This window comes from Mobula hypostoma, chromosome 6 (assembly GCF_963921235.1).
Source record: "Mobula hypostoma chromosome 6, sMobHyp1.1, whole genome shotgun sequence".
Taxonomy (NCBI): domain Eukaryota; kingdom Metazoa; phylum Chordata; class Chondrichthyes; order Myliobatiformes; family Myliobatidae; genus Mobula; species Mobula hypostoma.
In genome coordinates, this window is record NC_086102.1 from 967,324 (window position 1) to 985,895 (window position 18,572).

General features: G+C 44.9%; 1 protein-coding gene across 2 annotated transcripts in view; it reads right to left on the minus strand.

The window, feature by feature from the left end:
• The window catches only part of cbsa (cystathionine beta-synthase a), a 71,864-nt gene that overhangs the window by 50,029 nt on the left and 3,263 nt on the right, over nt 1–18,572 (minus strand). For both annotated transcript variants that reach the window (XM_063050197.1, XM_063050196.1), the window contains exons 4-6: nt 11,564–11,698; nt 8,276–8,355; nt 1,883–2,017 (exon numbers count right to left, since the gene is read on the minus strand). In XM_063050197.1, coding sequence (XP_062906267.1) covers nt 1,883–2,017; nt 8,276–8,355; nt 11,564–11,698 — 350 coding nt within the window. The remainder of the gene's footprint in view (nt 1–1,882; nt 2,018–8,275; nt 8,356–11,563; nt 11,699–18,572) is intronic.

The window sequence follows — 18,572 nt, forward strand, 5'->3', positions numbered from 1 at the left end:
ACCCTTAATCGATCACATTACTCAACTCTCATTTAAATGGTCTCCTTTTTATTTAACTTTGATTGGTCGTATTAATGCTGTTAAGATGTTTATTCTTCCAAAATTTTTATATGTATTTCAGGCACTATCGATTTTTGTTCCCAAATCATTTTTTGATGAAGTTGACTCTAAAATTTCTTCATTTATTTGGCAAAATAAAAACCCGAGACTGGGTAGAATACATCTACAGAAAGCTAAGAGAGATGGAGGTTTCGCATTACCTAACTTTAGATTCTATTATTGGGCAATTAATATTTGACATATGAAATTTTGGTTACTTGATCAAGATACACTATCCATTCCTCAATGGGTAGTATTGGAATTACAATCTGCTCAAGGTTATGCACTTGGCTCCATTTTAGGTTCTTCTCTTCCTTTTGATTTGAAACGCTGTAAATTGGTTTGTAACCCGATAGTTAAATATACCTTACGTATTTGGTTTCAATTCCGAAAATTTTTTGATCTTAATCAATTTGGGCTTGCGATTCCTATTTTAGGTAACATATTCTTCCCTCCCTCTTCCACTGACCGTGCCTTTCAAATTTGGAAGACTAATGTTATTTCAAATTTGGAAGACTAATGGTTTTTGGATTTATTTTTAGATGGTTCCCTTATGTCCTTTGAGCAATTATCTAACAAATATAACTTACCAAGAACACATTTTTTTTTAGATATCTCCAAGTTAGAAATTTCCTAAGTACTATACTCTCTTCCTTTCCGACGCTACCTCCTACATATATTTTAGATACTATAATTAACCTTAATCCATGTCAGAAAGCTGTAACGGCTATTATTTATAATACTATTATGAAACTTAGGAAAGCTCCATTTGATAAGATTAGGTCAGATTGGGAAAAGGAATTGGGTCTTATTATTCCGGTGGATGACTGAGTGCATATTTTACAACTAGTTAATACTTCCTCTATCTGTTCTAAACACTCCCTAATTCAATTTAAAGTTGTCCATAGAGCACATATGTCTAAAGATCAATTAGCTCATTTTTAATTCTCATATTAACCCTCTTTGTGACAGATGTCATGGGGAGATAGCTTCCTTAACTCATACGTTTTGGGCCTGTCCTACTCTGGAAACCTTTTGGAAGGATATTTTTAATATTATTTCAAAGGTATTGAATATATATATTTCTCCCTATCCTATTACTGCTATCTTTGGATTACCTAAAATTTCCAGTAATCTTTCCCCTTCAGCCCGTAGATTAATTGCATTTCTTACTTCAATGGCGAAAAGATGTATTTTACAACATTGGAAGGAGATTAATGCTCCAACTACATTCTTTTGGTTTTCCCAGACAATACTATGTTTAAATCTGGAGAAAATTAGAAGTAATCTTTATGATTCTTCCGTTAAATTTGAACAGACTTGGAGATCTTTTATTCAACATTTTCATTTAATGTAACTTTTTTTTCTTTCTCTGTCCATATTTACATTCCCTTCTTGCTTTTTAACTGTTTTTAATGGAGGTCGGGTTTGAGGACGTGATTGTTTTAAGTTGTTTAACTCTACTTGATACCTAGTCAGCTCATTGCTTTGCTTTGCTTTTTAGTTTAGTTGCACGGTGGGGTTTTTTTTCCTTATTGACATATTTGAAAATTAGTATACTATTATATTACCTGGTTATTTTATATCTAAGCTGCACTGTTTCTACTATCTTTTTTTTGTGTATTAATATCTCTTGTAAGGTTATATTGCAACTGTGTATCAGTGCCTATATGGTTTACCTTTTGTGTACTAATTCAATAAAAAGATTTATAAGGAAAGACAATTATACAGAGTCAACCTTGGGCCAGTGGGAACCAGGGCCAGCTGCTCGCTCAATACCCACCTGGTCCAGGATACACGAGTTGGGAATTTCATTCTTCAACCTCCAAGCAACACCGATGTGTGATTCTGGTGAATCGAAACTGGCTTGGGTGGGTGTTCGGATAATTTCGGCACCAAGTGCTCGCAGTACATCCACCTGCAGAGGAGGAGTGTGCATCAGTGATTCCAACAGACAGGCGGAAGGCAAGCTTACCGAACACCCGTCAGGGAGTGAGAAACGGTCTGTACTCCAACCCCATTCACACCAGGACAACCCTGACCTCCAATCAGTGCATCACACACAACACCTCAATCCCTACTGAACCAAATAGTCATAGACACAGAAACATGGCCTTTGGCCCATCTAGTACATGTCAAACCATTTAAATTGCCTAGTCCCATTGACCTTAGCCTCCATACCCTGCCCATTCATGCTCCTATACAAACTTCTCTTAAATGTTGAAATCAAAATTGCATCTACCACTTACATTGGTAGCTCATTCCACACTCTCTCAACCCACTGAGTGAAGAAGGTTCCCCTCACGGTCCATTTAAACATTTCATCCTTCACTCTTAAACCACTGAGGTTGGGTTGTTGTCCCACCCAACCTCAGTGGAAGAAGCCTACTTGCATTGACCCTATCTATACCGCTCATAATTTTGTATACCTGTATCAAACCTCCTCTCAATCTTCTACAGTCTAGGGAAAAAAAAGTTCTAATCTATTCAACCTTTCCTTATAACCCAGACCTGGCAACATTCTTGTAAATTTTGTCTGTATTCTTTCAATCTTATTTACAATTTTCCTGTAGGTAGGTGACCGAAAGTGCACACAATACTCCAAATTAGGCCTCGCCAACATTTTATACAATTTCAACATAACATCCAAACTCCTGTACTCAGTACCTTGATCTATGAAGGCCAATGTGCCAGAAGTTTTCTTACAACCATATCAATCTCCGACGCAACTTACAATTTATTATGGACCTCTATTCCCAGATCCCTCTGTCCTACAGCACACCGCAGTGTGCTACTGTTCACTGTGAAAGGCCCTCTCTGGTTGGTGCTCCTAAAGTGCAAGACCTCACACTTGTCTGCATTAAGTTCCATCTGCCATTTTCAGCCCGACCAAATCCCACTGCAAGTCCCAATAGTGTTCCTCGCTGTCCACTATACCTCCAGCCTCGGTGTCATCTGGAAGTTTGCTGATCCAGTTAACCACATTATCTTCCAGATTGTTGATATAGATGACAAACAACAACAGACCCAGCTCTGATCCCTGTGGCACACCATTAACACAGGCCAGAGAGGCAGCGATCTAATACTGCTCTCTGGCTTCTCCCACAAAGCCAATGTCTAATCCAATTTACTATCCCATCTTGAATGCCAAATGACAGAACCTTCTTGACCAATCTCCCATGCAGGAACTTGTCAAATGACTTGCTGAAATTCATGTACACAACATTCACTGCCTTGCCTTCATCAAATTTCCTGGTAACGTCCTTGAAGAATTCTAGAAGATTGGTTAGAAACAACCTGCCACACACAGGCCATGCTGAAATATCCTTAATCATTCCATCTATCCAAATACCTACAAATCCAGTCTCTTAAAATACCTTCCAGCAAATTTCCCACAACTGATATCAGATTCACTAGCATATAATTTCCTGGTTTATTTTTACAACTTTTCTTAAAGAGTGGAACAATATTAGCTATCCTCCAATCCCCTGGAGCCTTGCCTTTCAATAAGGATGATTGAGATATCTATGCTGGAGCCCCTGCAATTTTTGCACTTGCTTCCCATGGGGTCTCAGAGAACACCTTGTCAGGCCCTGGGGATTTATCCACCCAAATTTGCTTAGGATAGCAAACAGCTCCTCCTCTGTAATCTGTACAGGGTCCATGATCTCGCTGCTGCTTCGCCTCACTTCTGAGTCCGTCTCCAGAACAAACACATATGCAAAAAATCCATTGAAGATCTCCCCATCTCTTTTGGCTCCATAAAGAGGCAGTGCTAAAGAAGGGTGGGTTGGCAAGTTTGCAGACGACACAAAGGTTGGTGGTGTTGTAGATAGTGTAGAGGATTGTCAAAGATTGCAGAGAGACATTGACAGGATACAGAAGTGGGTTGAGAAGTGGCAGATGGAGTTCAACCCAGAGAAGTTTGAGGTGGTACACTTTGGAAGGACAAACTCCAAGCCAGAGTACAAAGTAAATGGCAGGATACTTGGTAGTGTGGAGGAGCAGAGGGATTTGGGGGTACATGTCCACAGATCCCTGAAAGTTGCCTCACAGGTGGATAAGGCAGTTAAGAAAGCTCAGGGGGTGTTAGCTTCAAAAGTCGAGGGATAGAGTTTAAGAGTCGCGATGTAATGATGCAGCTCTATAAAACTCTGGTTAGGCCACACTTGAAGTACTGTGTCCAGTTCTAGTCGCCTCACTATAGGAAGGATGTGGAAGTATTGGAAAGGGTACAGAGGAGATTTACCAGGATGCTGCCTGGTTTAGAGTGTATGCATTATGATCAGAGATTAAGGGAGCTAGGGCTTTACTCTATGGAGAGAAGGAGGATGAGAGGAGACATGATAGAGATATACGAGATATTAAGAGGAATAGATAGAGTGGACAGCCAGCGCCTCTTCCCCAGGGCACCACTACTCAATACAAGAGGACGTGGTTTTAAGGTAAGGGGTGGGAAGTTCAAGGGGGATATTAGAGGAAGGTTTTTTAATCAGAGAGTGCTTGGTGCGTGGAATACACTGCCTGAGTCAGTGGTGGAGGCAGATACACTAGTGAATTTTAAGAGACTACTAGACAGGTATATGGAGGAATTTAAGGTGGGGGCTTATATGGGAGGCAGTGTTTGAGGGTCGGCACAACATTGTGGGCCAAAGGGCCTGTACTGTGCTGTACTATTCTATGTTCTATTAAACAAACTTGTGGCCTAAAGAGAGACAAGTCCCCTGCTCCTGATGGAATGCATCCCAGGGTACTGAAAGAAATGGCAGAGGTCATCGTTGAGGCTTTGATGATGATTTACCAAAATTCTCTGGATTCCAGGCAGGTCCCGGCGGACAGTGAATATCACACACTGCCCAAAAATGGATGTTGACAAAAGGTAGGTAACTACAGGCCAGTTAGTTTAACATCTGTAGTTGGGAAAATGCTTTAAGCTATCACCAAAGAAGAAATAGTGAGGCATCTCAAAGCTGTTACGCAGGTTGACTCTGTGGTTAAGAAGGCATACGGTGCATTGGCCTTTATCAACCATGGGACTGAGCTTAAGAGCCGAGAGGTAATGTTGCAGCTATACAGGACCCTGGTCAGACCCCACTTGGAGTACTGTGCTCAATTCTGATCACCTTGCTACAGGAAGGATGTGGAAACCATAGAAAGGGTGCAGAGGAGATTTACAAGGATGTTGCCTGGATTGGGGAGCATGCCATATGAGAATAGGTTGAGTGAACTTGGCTTTTTCTCCTTGGAGCGACGGAGGATGAGAGGTGACCTGATAGAGGTGTACAAGATAATGACAGGCATTGATCTTGTGGATAGTCGGAGGCTTTTTCCCAGGGCTGAAATGGCTAGTACAAGAGGGCATAGTTTTAAGGTGCTTGGAAGTAGGTTCAGAGGAGATGTCAGGGGCAAGTTTTTTACGCAGGGAGTGCTGAATGCGTGGAATGGGCTGCCAGCGGCAGTGGTGGAGGCGGAAAGGCAGGAAGAGAAGATGGCAGCGCGCCGCGCGTGCGCAGCCCTCCGGTGAAAAATGATATCGTATCTGTTAAATAGGGGCCGTGGACAATTCTGATTTGATGAAGATGGACGTGAAAGCACAGAGGAACATCTGGAAAAATTTCTGAAACGCTCGTTCGCTGCTGTCGTTACTGCGTGGTCGGGAATCTTTCAGAGAAAAGGCCTCAAAATGCCTGGCCTTGCCTGCTGTTGGTGACCGAGATTGAGGTCAAATCGTTCGGACAGAGATGGCGCTCAGCACTCGGTGTTGGAGAGCTGTTCAGAGCTCTAAGTTTTCGGATGACTCAAGAGTCGGACCGTGGTCAGGTATGGCAGGGAGAGTTTTTCTTCCTTCTCTCCGCCTGCGTGAGATGTGGGACATTTGAGAGACTTTGAACTTTTACTGTGCTCATGGGCTTCTTCATCAAGTTATGGTATTGTTGCACTGTTGTAACTGTATATTATAATTATGTGGTTTTGTTAGTTTTTTTCAGTCTTGGTCTGTCCTGTGTTTTGTGATATCACACCAGAGGAATATTGTATCATTTCTTAATGCATGCATTACTAAATGACAATAAAAGAGGACTGCGTGTCTTCGTAATCTAAAATGATAGGGTCTTTTAAGAGACTCCTGGATGTGTACATGCAGCTTAGAAAAATAGAGGGCTCTGGGTAAGCCGAGGTAGTTCCGGGGTAAGGATATGTTTGGCACAGCTTTGTGGGCCGAAGGGCCTGTATTGTGCTGTAGGTTTTCTATGTTTCTATGTTTCTAAATGGATCCATCAGGCAGACACAGCATCGATTCAGTAAAGTCAGGTCCTGTCTGACAAACTTACTGGAGTTCTTTGAGGATATAATGAGCACAGTGGATAGAGGGGAACAGCTGGACCTTGTTTACTTGGATTTCCAGAAGGCACTCGATAAGGTGCCACACAAAAGGCTTATCCATAAGATAAGGATGCATAGAGTTGGGGGTGATGTATCAGCATGGATAGAGGATTGGTTAACTAATACAAAGCAGAGAGTTGGGATACATGGGTGTTACTCTGGTTGACAATCAGCAGTGAGTGGTGTGCCACAGGGGTTGGTGCTGGGCCTGCAACTGTTCACGATATACATTAACGATCTGAAAGAGGGGACTGAGTGTAGTGATCTGCACTAATTTGAGTGGAAAAGCAAATTGCTAGAGGGATTGAATTTAAGAACAGGGAGGTTATGCTGCAACTATACGGGGTACTGGTGAGGCCACACCTGGAGTTCTGCGTGCAGTTCTGGTCTCCTTACTTGAGGAAGGATATACTGGCTTTGGAGGCGGTGCAGAGGAGGTTCACCAGGTTGATTCCAGAGATGAGGGTTTAGACTATGAGGAGAGATTTAGTTGCCTAAGGCGGTACTCACTGGAATTCAGAAGCATCCTGACCAATCAAGAATTTATCAACCTCTACCTTAAATATAAAGACCTAGCCTCCACAGCTGCCTGTGGCAAAGAATTCCACATATTCAGCACCCTCTGGCTAAAGAAATTCCTCCTCATTTCCATTCTAAAATGCACCCCTCTATTCTGAGGCTGTGTCCTCTGGTCTTAAGACTCTCTGAAGGAAACATCCTTTCCACATCCACTCTACCAAGGCCTTTCACCATTCGATAGGTTTCAATTAGGTCACCCCTCATTCTTCTGAATTCTAGTGAATACAGGCCCAGAGCCATCAAACGCTCTTCACACAGCATTTCCGTTAACCTCCTTAGGACCTTTTCCAGATTCAGCACATCCTTTCTTAGATAAGGGGCCCAAAACTGCTCACAATACTCCAAGTGAGGCCTCACCAGTGATTTATACAGCTTTAACGTTACAGCTTTGCTTTTATATTCTAGTACTTTTCAAATGAATGCTAACATTGCATTTGCCTTCCTCACCAGAGTCAGAAAGGTAGAAATCTACAGCATGTTACAGGCCCTTTGGCCCTCAGATGTGAGTCTGTCTGCTCGGGGGCTGGGGTTGGATTGATCTTCCTCTGGCATCTCACCCACAGCCGTTCCAAATGGGTGGTCCTGAGCTGGCATTGCCTGATGGAGTCCTTGAAGCACACAAGCCTCCACAAGACATCAGCGTGTTGATCCAGGTCATGAAGGAATAAGAACCTTATGTTTCTTGCATCAGTCTGCAATCTCTCTGCAAACTAAATCACGCAGACTGTTGGGTGGTTTGCAATATATCCTCATTCATGTGGCCATACCTTCCTTATTACTTAGTTCCACCCTTAATGCCTCACTGGAAAAGTTTCCCAGTCTGTCCTGACTGAACACTACCCTGAGATTTTCCCAGAGTAGTAACACACTCCTCCTTTAACCCCTCCTGTTCTGTCACGTTCAGAACAGCAGAACCCCAGAATGTTGAGCTACAATTCCCACTCAAATGTCACGCTCCCCTTCCTGACTCTTTCACGTCTTCCTGCTGACCTCCACTCACCCAGCAGAACATGTGGCTCACACACACACTCATCGAAGGGGCAAAGTTCAGGGTGCACACGCACACTCACTCATCCAGGAGGCAAAGTTCAGGGTGCACACGCACCACACTCACTCATCCAGGGGGCAAAGTTCAGGGTGCACACACACACGTGGGAGCTGCCTGTGCAAGGCCAGGGTACACTCTAGCAGTCAGTGAAATGTACTTGGGTTTTACCTTCTCTGAGCTCATCTTCTCAGGCAGCACGATGATACAGCGATAGCCTTTCACTGCAGCTGCCAGAGCCAGACCGATTCCTGAAAACAACACAGAGTTACACACCGTCAACATTCACAAAGATGGCACCACATACGGCGGCTGTGTTGCGAGCTCCGTTCCAAATCTACAGTAAACAACTAATTTCTACAATTATCTTAGCATTTTCTGTTCAAGTAGCTGATAGTCACATCAGATACGATAGATTGACCCTTCTGAACATCAGAAAGATGGCATTTACCCACTATGTGCTGCCTTTCCTATACTGGGAACTCCTGCTTGCGCGATGCATGTGAGACTCATCTCTTACACCGCCACCACCTCGGAAAAAGCGCTGGAGGCAAGGGAAAAGGGCCAATGTCCTGGTGAGGCTGAGACAGCGTGCAAATCGATCACCACTCCCTAACATACTCCTGACTGGATGTTGACTGGAATGTTTTCCATGATGAGGATGTCTCCAATTTCACTGATGGAGTCATGTGCTTCATCCGGAAGTGCATTGACGATATTGTCCCCCTGAAGTCAGTCAGGGTCTTCCCAAACCAGAAACCCTGAATCAATAGTTCTGTGCAAGCAGCACTTACCGCGTGACACAGAGCATACGGTGTCGGCAATCAGCAGGAGCTCATGAAAAGCAGCTACGATCTGCACAAAGCTATCAAGGCTGCGCGACAATACAGGGAGAAGATTGAGCCAAAATTCACAACGAATAGCACACGTGACCTGTGGCGAGGGCTGCATACCATCGCAGACTTCAAAGCCAAACATTGTGGTGCCGCCAACATTGCGGCCTCTCTCCCAGATGAGCTCAATCGCTTTCACGCTCGGTTTGATGTTGCTAACTCTGAGTCTTCGAGGAAAGCCACCGCTACAACCTGCAACCTGGTCGTCTCTGAGGCTGAGGTACTCAGATGTTTCCAATGAGTGGACAGTCGCAAGGCTGTGGGACCGGATGGCATCCCAGGGCAAGTACTCAGGATGTGCGCAGCACAACTGGCAGGAGTGTTTACAGACATTTTTAATTTCTCCCTCTCCCAGTGTAGGGTGCCCTCCTGCTTCAAAACATCCACCATTGTCCCTGTACCAAACAAGACCAAGGTAACATGCCTGAACGACTGGTGTCCTGTCGCACTCACCTCAATAATAAGCAAATGCTTTGAGAGGCCAGTCAAGGATTACATCTGCAGCTTGCTACACCCAAACTGGACCCCCTACAATTCGCCTACTGACACAACCAATCGACGGACAACGCAATAGACTCTGCTCTACAAACCGTCCTTACACATCTGGAGAAGATGGGTGCTTATGTGAGAATGCTGTTCTTGAACTACAATTCAGCATTGAACACCATAAATCCAGCCAGGCTCGACAGGAAGCTCAGAGATCTCGACTCTGTCCCTCTCTTGTGCAGCTGGATCCTGGACTTACTGTCAGATCGCCAGCAGGTGGTAAGAGTGGGCTCCCTCACCTCCACCCCTCCGACTCTCAACACAGGAGCCCTTCAGGGCTGTGTACGAAGTCCCCTCCTTTACTCTCTGTATACCCATGACCGTGTCGCCACCCACAGCTCTACCTAATTCAATTTGTCAACGACACTACATTGATTGGCCTAATCTCAAACAATAACAAGGTGGTCTACAGGGAAGAAGTCATCTCCCTGACACGGTGGTGTCAAGAAAACAATCTCTCCCTCAATGTCACAAAAACAAAGGAGCTGGTTGTAGAGTAGAGGAGGAATGGAGACAGGCTAACCCCTATTGACATCAATGGATCTGGGGTTGAGACGGTTCCTCAGCATCCACATCACTGAGGACTTCACGTGGTCTGTACACACCAGCTGTGTTGTGAAAAAGGCACAACAGCGCCTCTTTCGCCTCAGACAGTTGAGGGAGTTTGCTATTGGCCCCCAAGTCCTAAGAACTTTCTAAAGGGCATAATTGAGAGCATCATGACTGGCTGCATCACTGCCTCCCTTAATTGCAGGACTCTGCAGAGAGTGGTGCGGACAGCCCAGCGCATCCAGAAACATAGAACATAGAAAATCTACAGCACAATACAGGCCCTTTAGCCCACAATGCTGTGCTGAACATGTACTTACTTTAGAAATTAACTAGGATTACCCATAGACCTCTATTTTTCTAAGCTCCACATATCCACCCAGGAGTCTCTTGAAAGACCCTATCATTTCCGCCTCCACCACCGCTGCCGACAGCCCATTCCATGCACTCACCACTCTCAGAGTAAAAAACTTACCCTGACATCTCCTCTGTACCGACTCCCAAGCACCTTAAACCTGTGTCCTCTCATGCTAGCCATTTCAGCCATTGGAAAAAGCCTCTGACTATCCACATGATGAATGCCTTATAGTTGTGAATTTCTTGTGATTCAAGACACTTACAAAGACAGGTGTGAAAAAAGGGCCCGAAGGATCATTGGGGACCTGAGTCACCCCAATCACAAACTGTTCCAGCTGCTCCCATCCGGGAAATGGTACCGCAGCATAAAAACCAGGATCAACAGGCTCCGGGACAGCTTCTTCCACCAGGCCATCAGACTGATTAACTCACACTGATTTGAGTGTATTTATATATTATATTGACTGTTCTATTTATTATAAATTACTATGATTGCACATTTAGACAGAGAATTAATGTAAAGATTTTTACTTGTGTATGTGAAGGATGTAAGAAATAAAGTCAATTCAGTTCAAAACCTGACACTTCCTGCTCCCCTCAAGACAGCTGACTGTGATCACCACCAGCTACTGTACCTAAGTGACATTACACAGAAAAAAGCTACTTGGCCCATCCAGCCTGTGTTGGGATTTATGCTGTACTCAAACGTCATCTGAATTAATCTGTGCAACCCCTGTTCCTCCCCCTCCCCTGCGGGTCCATGCTCCTCACCAACTTCCCCATTCTCACCTCCCTTGAGATAATTAATGTTGCTCCAAGCTCCCTGCTGTATTCTGGGTGATGATCTGAAATGGATGGCTTCTCGTTATTCTCTACCGCACACTGGAAACATTCTCTCCACCCTATTAAACCTTGGCACCCTCAACAGGTCACTTGACAGACACCTCAAGAAGCCCAAGACAAGGTCAGTTGTTCCTTTCTCAATGTGTATACAGTTTCATCATGGTAAATCATTTTCACACCCTCTGCAACACTGTTCTCTCCAGCTGTAGCATACTTCCAGAACTCCATCCCATGAAGGTTCAGAGGGTGAACCTACCACATTCCCTTTTACCTGTATTTCCCGAGGTGGGTTCGATGATGGTGTCGCCTGGTTTGAGAATCCCCATTCTCTCTGCATCCTCCACCATTCTCACGGCAATTCGGTCCTTCACACTGCCACCCGCATTAAAGAATTCGCACTTGACCACTGACAAAAAAAAGCAAGCAGCCATTCAGGGAAGTCTGTGTGCAGGGATAGACAGACGGACATGTAGTCAGCCCCACCCCTCCCACTGTAAGCTTGTTCTCTGACAGTCCACATCACCGCAATGGGGAGTCACTCATCATAGGTCGCCGGCTCTCCCATTGCCTTGAACTCTGCAGCAGAACCGTGGCCAACCCCACTACATTGAAGAGAGTGCAGAGAGCGAAGCCCTGGAGAGTAGTGGACTCAGCCCAATACAACACAGGCACATCCCTCCCCAACATCGGCAATGCTAACAGAAGGTGCCCCTCCAGAAGGTATCAGCTGGACAATGCCACCTTCTCACAGTCACCATCACGTGGGAGGCTACTTCCAGTTGCTTAGCATTGAACATGAAGCAGTAAGTTCGATTAGTCGTTGGATTCACAGGAAAATCCAGAGAATGGTTGTAGATGGTTGCCTCTCTGACTGGAGACCTGTGACTAGTGGAATGCCATTGTTGTTTGTCATCTATATTAGCGATATGGATAATATTGTGGTTATCTGGATCAGCAAATTTGCGTGACACCAAGATTGGGGGTGTAGTGGACAGTGAAGACGACTATCATGGCTTGCAGTAGGATCTGGACCAGCTGGTTGCTGGATTTTAATGCAGACAAGTACGCGGTGTTGCACTTTAGGAGGGATATACCAGGGTAGGATTTACACAGTGAATGGTAGGGCACTGAGGACTGTGGTAGAACAGAGGGATCTTGGAATACAGGTCCATAATTCATTGAAAGTGGTGTCACTGCTAGACAGGGTCATAAAGAGAGCTTTTGGTACATTGGCCTTCATAAATCAGAGTGTTGAATACAGGTGTTGGGATGTTACATAAATCAGAGTATTGAATACAGGAAACACACATCAAAGTTGCTGGTGAACGCAGCAGGCCAGGCAGCATCTCTAGGAAGAGGTACAGTCGACGTTTCGGGCCGAGACCCATCATCAGGACTAACTGAAAGAAGAGCTAGTAAGAGATTTGAAAGTGGGAGGGGGAGAGGGAGATCCAAAATGATAGGAGAAGACAGGAGGGGGAGGGATGGAGCCAAGAGCTGGACAGGTGAATGGCAAAGGGGATATGAGAAGATCATGCGACAGGAGGCCTAGGGAGAAAGAAAAGGGGAAGGGGGGGAAACCCAGAGGATGGGCAAGGGGTATAGTGAGAGGGACAGAGGGAGAAAAAGGAGAGAGAGATATAAATAAATAACGGAAGGGGTGCGAAGGGGAGGTGGGGCATTAGCGGAAGTTCCCACTCCCACTTTCAAATCTCTTACTAGCTCTTCCTTCAGTTAGTCCTGACGAAGGGTCTCGGCCCAAAACGTCGACTGTACCTCTTCCTAGAGATGCTGCCTGGCCTGCTGCGTTCACCAGCAAATTTGATGTGTGTTGCTTGAATTTCCAGCATCTGCAGAATTCCTCGTGTTTGCGTATTGAATACAGGAGTTGGGATGTTACATAAATCAGAGTGTTGAGTACAGGGGTTGAGATGTTGCACTGAAATTGGTGAAGGACAGGTACAGAAAAAAATTATAAGAGTGTTGCTGAGTCTTGAGGGTACAAGTTACAGGGAAAGGTTGAATAGGTTAGGATTTTATTCCCTGAAGCATAGGAAAATGACAGTCACACAATGGCTCTGATATCTAACATCATGAAGTGCTTTGAGAGACACATATTAACTACAGCCTTCCAGATAACTTTAACCCACTGCAATTTGCATACGAGTCTATGGCAGATGGCATCTCTCTGGTCCTACACTCATCTCGGGAGCATCAAGACAGTAAAGACACCCGGTCACATTGCTGCTTATTGACTTCATATCCACCTTCAATAGTACAATTCCAAGCAAACTCATCACCAAACTCCAAACCCTGGGAGTCAATGCCTCCCTCTGCAACTGGATCCTTGACTTCCTGACCAACAGATTGCAATTAGTCAGGATAGACAGAAAAACCTTCACCAAAATGATTCTAAACCATGGGGCTCGAGAAGGTTATATCCCCAGGCCCCTACTCTACACCCCGTACGTTCATGACTACATGGCCAGATTCTGCTCCAATTCCATCTGCAAGTTTACAGATGACACCACCACATATAATGAAGAGTTGGAATATAGGAAGGAGATAGAGCTTAGTGACATGGTGCAATGACAACAACCTTTCCCTCAATGTCAGCAAAACAAAAAAGCTGCCATTGAATCAGAAAGGGAGACAGTACACATTAGTCTACATCAGTAGTATTGAAATTGAGCTTCAAGTTGTGAAGACTCAACATTACCAATAACCTATCTATCCTGGACCAAAAACATTGATGCCATGTCCAAAAGAGCTCAAAAATGCCCCTACTTCCCCAGGAGGCAAAAGAAATTTAGCATGACCCTGTTGACCGGTACCACAGAAATCATCCTATTGGGGTGCATAACAGCTTGGTATGGTAACTACAAGAAACTGCATGGACTTGGAAACACAGCTCAGCACATCATGGAATCCAGCCTGGATTCTGTCTCACTTCTCACTGCCTCAGGAAGGCATCCAGCCAAATCAAAGACCCCACCCACACCAGACACACTCTTCCACTGGGCAGAAAATACAAAAGACTGAAAACACAACAGGCTGAAGACAGCTTCTAACCCACTGCTATGAAAGGCATAGAATGTCAGTCAGGCCCTTCGGCCCATCTAGTCCATGCTGAACTATTATCCATCGCCCTACACCTGGACCATAGCCCTCCAAGGGCCTCCCATCCATGTACCTATCCAGATTTGTCATAAATGTTGAAATCGAACCTGCATTCACTACTTTACTGGCAGTTCATTCCACAATCTCACCACCCTCTGAGTGAAGTTCCCTCTCATGTTTCCCTTAAACATTTCACCTTTCACCCTTAACAGAAAGAAGCATTTCTGTGCAGGTGCAGCAAAGAACTTTAAAAAGCAGGAAGTTTATCGACTTTTTTTTGGTGATTGGAGTACCGTGCAAACACAACAGAAGCGTTCCTCCGCAGGTCTAGTGAAGAGCATCTCCATTAAAGGGAGATACTGCCCAGCGGAGAGGTCATAATTGGAGTAGTCTGAGGCACAGTAGTAAGGCTTTGGCTCAAGGAGGCTTCGGCGAGTTCAGGCAGAGGCAAGATAAGTTCATTTCTTATTTCTTATTCAACTCTAGAGAGAATAGGGGTATGTCTACAGAGCCAGTGTTCTGCTCTGGGTGTCAGGTGTGGGATTTCCAGGAGACTTCCAGCCTCCCCGATGGCCATGTCTGTACCAGGTACATCGAGCTGCTGCTTCTCAGAGACCGTGTTAGGGAACTGGAGCTGCATCTCGATGACCTTCTGCTTGTTAGGGAAAGTGAAGCAGTGATAGACAAGAGTTACAGGGAGGTAGTCACCCCAAGGCTACAGGAGACAGATAAATGGGTGACTGTCAGGAGAGGGAAGGGGGAACGTCAGATAGTGGAGAGCACCCCTGTGGCCGTCCTCCTCAACAATAAGTACTCCATTTTGAGAACTGTTGTGGGGGGACGAACTCCTGGGGGAAAGCAACATCGGCTGTGCCTCTGGCACAGAGTCTGGCCCTGTGGCTCAGAAGGGTAGGGAAATGAAAAGGATGGCAGCAGTAATTGGTGACTCTATAGTCAGGGGGACAGACAAGCAATTTTGTGGATGTGAAAAGAAAACATGGATGGTAGTTTGGCTCCCAGGTGGCAGGGTCCATTATGTTTCTGATCGTGTCCACAGTATCCTGAAGAGGGAGGGTGATCAGCCAGAGGTCGTGGCACATATTAGTATCAATGACAAAGGTAGAAAAAGGGAGCAGTTCCTGATAAAAGGGAGTTAGGAAGGAAGCTGAGAAGCAGGACTTCAAGGGTAGTAATTTCAGGATTGCTGTGAGGATAGGAATAGAGTGAGGTGGCAGATAAATGTGTGGCTGAAGATTTGGAGCAGGAGGAAGGGATTCAGATCCAGAAACAATCTACAACATATTACAGACCATTCGGCCCACAATGTTGTGCTGATCATGTAACCTACTCTAGAAACTCCCTAGAATTTCCCTAGCGCATGGCCCTCTATTTTTCTAAGCTCCATGTACCTATCTAAGAGTCTCTTAAAAGACCTTATTGTATCCACCTCTACCATCTTCGCTGGCAGTGCATTCCACGCACTCACCACTATGTGAAAAATTTACCCCTGACATTCCCTCGGTACCTATTCCCAAGCACCTGAAAACTATGCCCCCTCTGTTAGCAATTTCAGGCCTGGGAAAAAGCCTCTAGCTGTCCACATGATCAATGCCTCTCATCATCCTATACACCTCCAACAAGTCACCTCTCATCCTCCGTTGCTCCAAGGAAAAAAGGCCGAGTTCACTCAACCTATTCTCATAAGGCATGCTCTCCAATCCAGGCAACATCCTTGTAAATCTCCTCTGCACCCTTCCTGTAGTTTCCACATCCCTCCTGTAGTGAGGTGACCGGAACTGAGCACAGTACTCCAAGTGGGGTCTGACCAGGGTCCTATATAGCTGTAACATTACCTCATGGCTCTTGAACTCAATACCATGGTTGATGAAAGCCAACACACCATACACCTTCTTAATAACACTGTCAACCTGTGCAGAACCTTGAGTGTCTTATAGACTCGGACCCCAAGATCTCGCTGATCCTCCACACTGCCAAGAGCCTTACCATTAATATTATATTGTCTCGAAATTTGACCTACTGAAATAACCACTTCACACTTATCTGGGTTGAACTCCATCTGACACTCCTCAGCCCAGTTCTGCATCCTATTTATCCTGTGTCCTTGGATCCCATGCCTCCTTACTTTCTGAATTAGGCTTGCACGGGGAACCTTAGCAAATGCCTTGCTGAAATCCATATACACTACATCCACTGCTCTACCTTCATCAATGTGTTTAGTCACATCCTCAAAGAATTTAATCAGGCTTGTAAGGCACGACCTGCCCTTGACAAAGCCATGCTGACTATTCCTAATCAGATTATGTCTCTCCAAATGCTCATAAATCCTATCTCTCAAGGTTTCTCCAACAAATTGCCCACCACTTTCTGCATAAATGTTACCTCTTCTGGGGCAGGTGGGGCCTGTACAAAAGGGACGGGTCACACTTGAATCCCAGGGAACCAATATTCTTGCAGGCCAGTTTACCAGAGCTGTTGGGAGTGGTTTAAACTAATATGGCAGGGAGGTGGGAACCAGTATGACAGAGCTGAGGATGAGCCAGCAGGTTTACAAGAAGATGACGGATGTAACATGAATGTAAGGAAGGACAAGCCAACGATTGGGTACGAATACAGACAGAGCAATGAGTTAAGTTATACCACTGAGGCAAAATTCAAAAGGATAAACAATGCAGGTGCTGTATCTAAATGCATGTAGCATTCGGAATAAGGTGGACGAACTTGTGGTGCAATTAGAGACCGGTCGGTATGACACTGTGGGCATCACTGAGTCGTGGCTGAAAGAAGGCCATCGTTGGGAGCTTAACATCAGAGGATATAGCTTGAATTGAAAGGACAGGCAGGTAGGCAGGCGGAGGTGGTGGTGTGGCTCTGTTGCTAAGAGATGAAATTACATTTTTAGAAAGAGGTGACGTAGGGTCGGAGAATATTGAATCTTTGTGAATGAAGTGAAGAAAATGCAAAAAAAAAATTATGGGAATCATATATAGGCCTCCAAATAGTAGCCAAGATGTGGGGTTGAGATTGCAAAGGGAGCTGGAAAGGCTTGTAATAAGGGTAATGACACAATTGTAATGGGGGGATTTCAATATGCAGGGGATTGGAAAAATTAGTTTGTGTCGGATAGCAAGAGAGGAAATTTGTTGAATGCCAATGAGATGGCTTTGTAGAGCAGCTTGTGCTTGAGCCTACTCAGGGAAAGGCTATCTTAGATTGGGTGTTGTGTAATAACCCAGAACTTATTAGGGAGCTTAAACCCTTAGGAGGAAGTGATCATATATGATTGAATTCATACTGCAATTTGAGAGGGAGAAGCATAAGTCACATGTATCAGTATCGCAATGGAATAAAGGGAATTACAGAGGCATGAGAGAGGAGCTTGCAGATGCATGGAATTATAGAGGCAGGAATTATAGAGGCATGAGACAGAGAATTACAGAGGATTGGAGGAGGAGATGACAGCAGAGCAAAGATGGCTGAGGTTTCTGGGAATAGTTCACAGGTGCTTGATAGATATGTTTCATAGAGGAAGAATTTCTCAAAAGGCAGGGGTATTCAACTGTGACTGACAAGGGAAGTTAAGGACTGCATTAAAGCCAAGGAAAGGGCATATAAGGGAGTGTAATGCCCTTGTTCACATCTTTACTGTTATGCTGCGGGTATAGCTCTTCAATAAGAGCAGTCTGTTCTGCTTTCAGCCTGTTTGGGTTATTGTTGAAGATAAGGGATGATGTAGAATGTGTACCATCCAGTCAGGGAGGATTTCTTAGCGAGGAACACTGCGGTTGGTCTTGGGGTTTGTTTTTTGTTCAGCGGGAGCTGAAGAGAGAAGATGCTGGGGAGGACTGGTGGTAGGATACGACCCGGTGGGAGACCCATTTGTTCGAGATGGATTAGGAGCGACATTCGGAAGGTGGTGTGTGCTTTCACACTGACCAAGGGCCCAGCGTGTGGGTGACAGAGAAGATCAAGATCAGCTGCAACTTGTGCACATTAGACTGTTTAATTAGAATGGGCCCTTTGCTTTTTGTTTTTCTTTACTAACCCTTCAGTCAAGATTCATGTATATAATTGCTTTAATAACTCTGTTATTTTGTGGCACTACTTGTAACAGGGCAGCAAATTACACAACAACCACACAA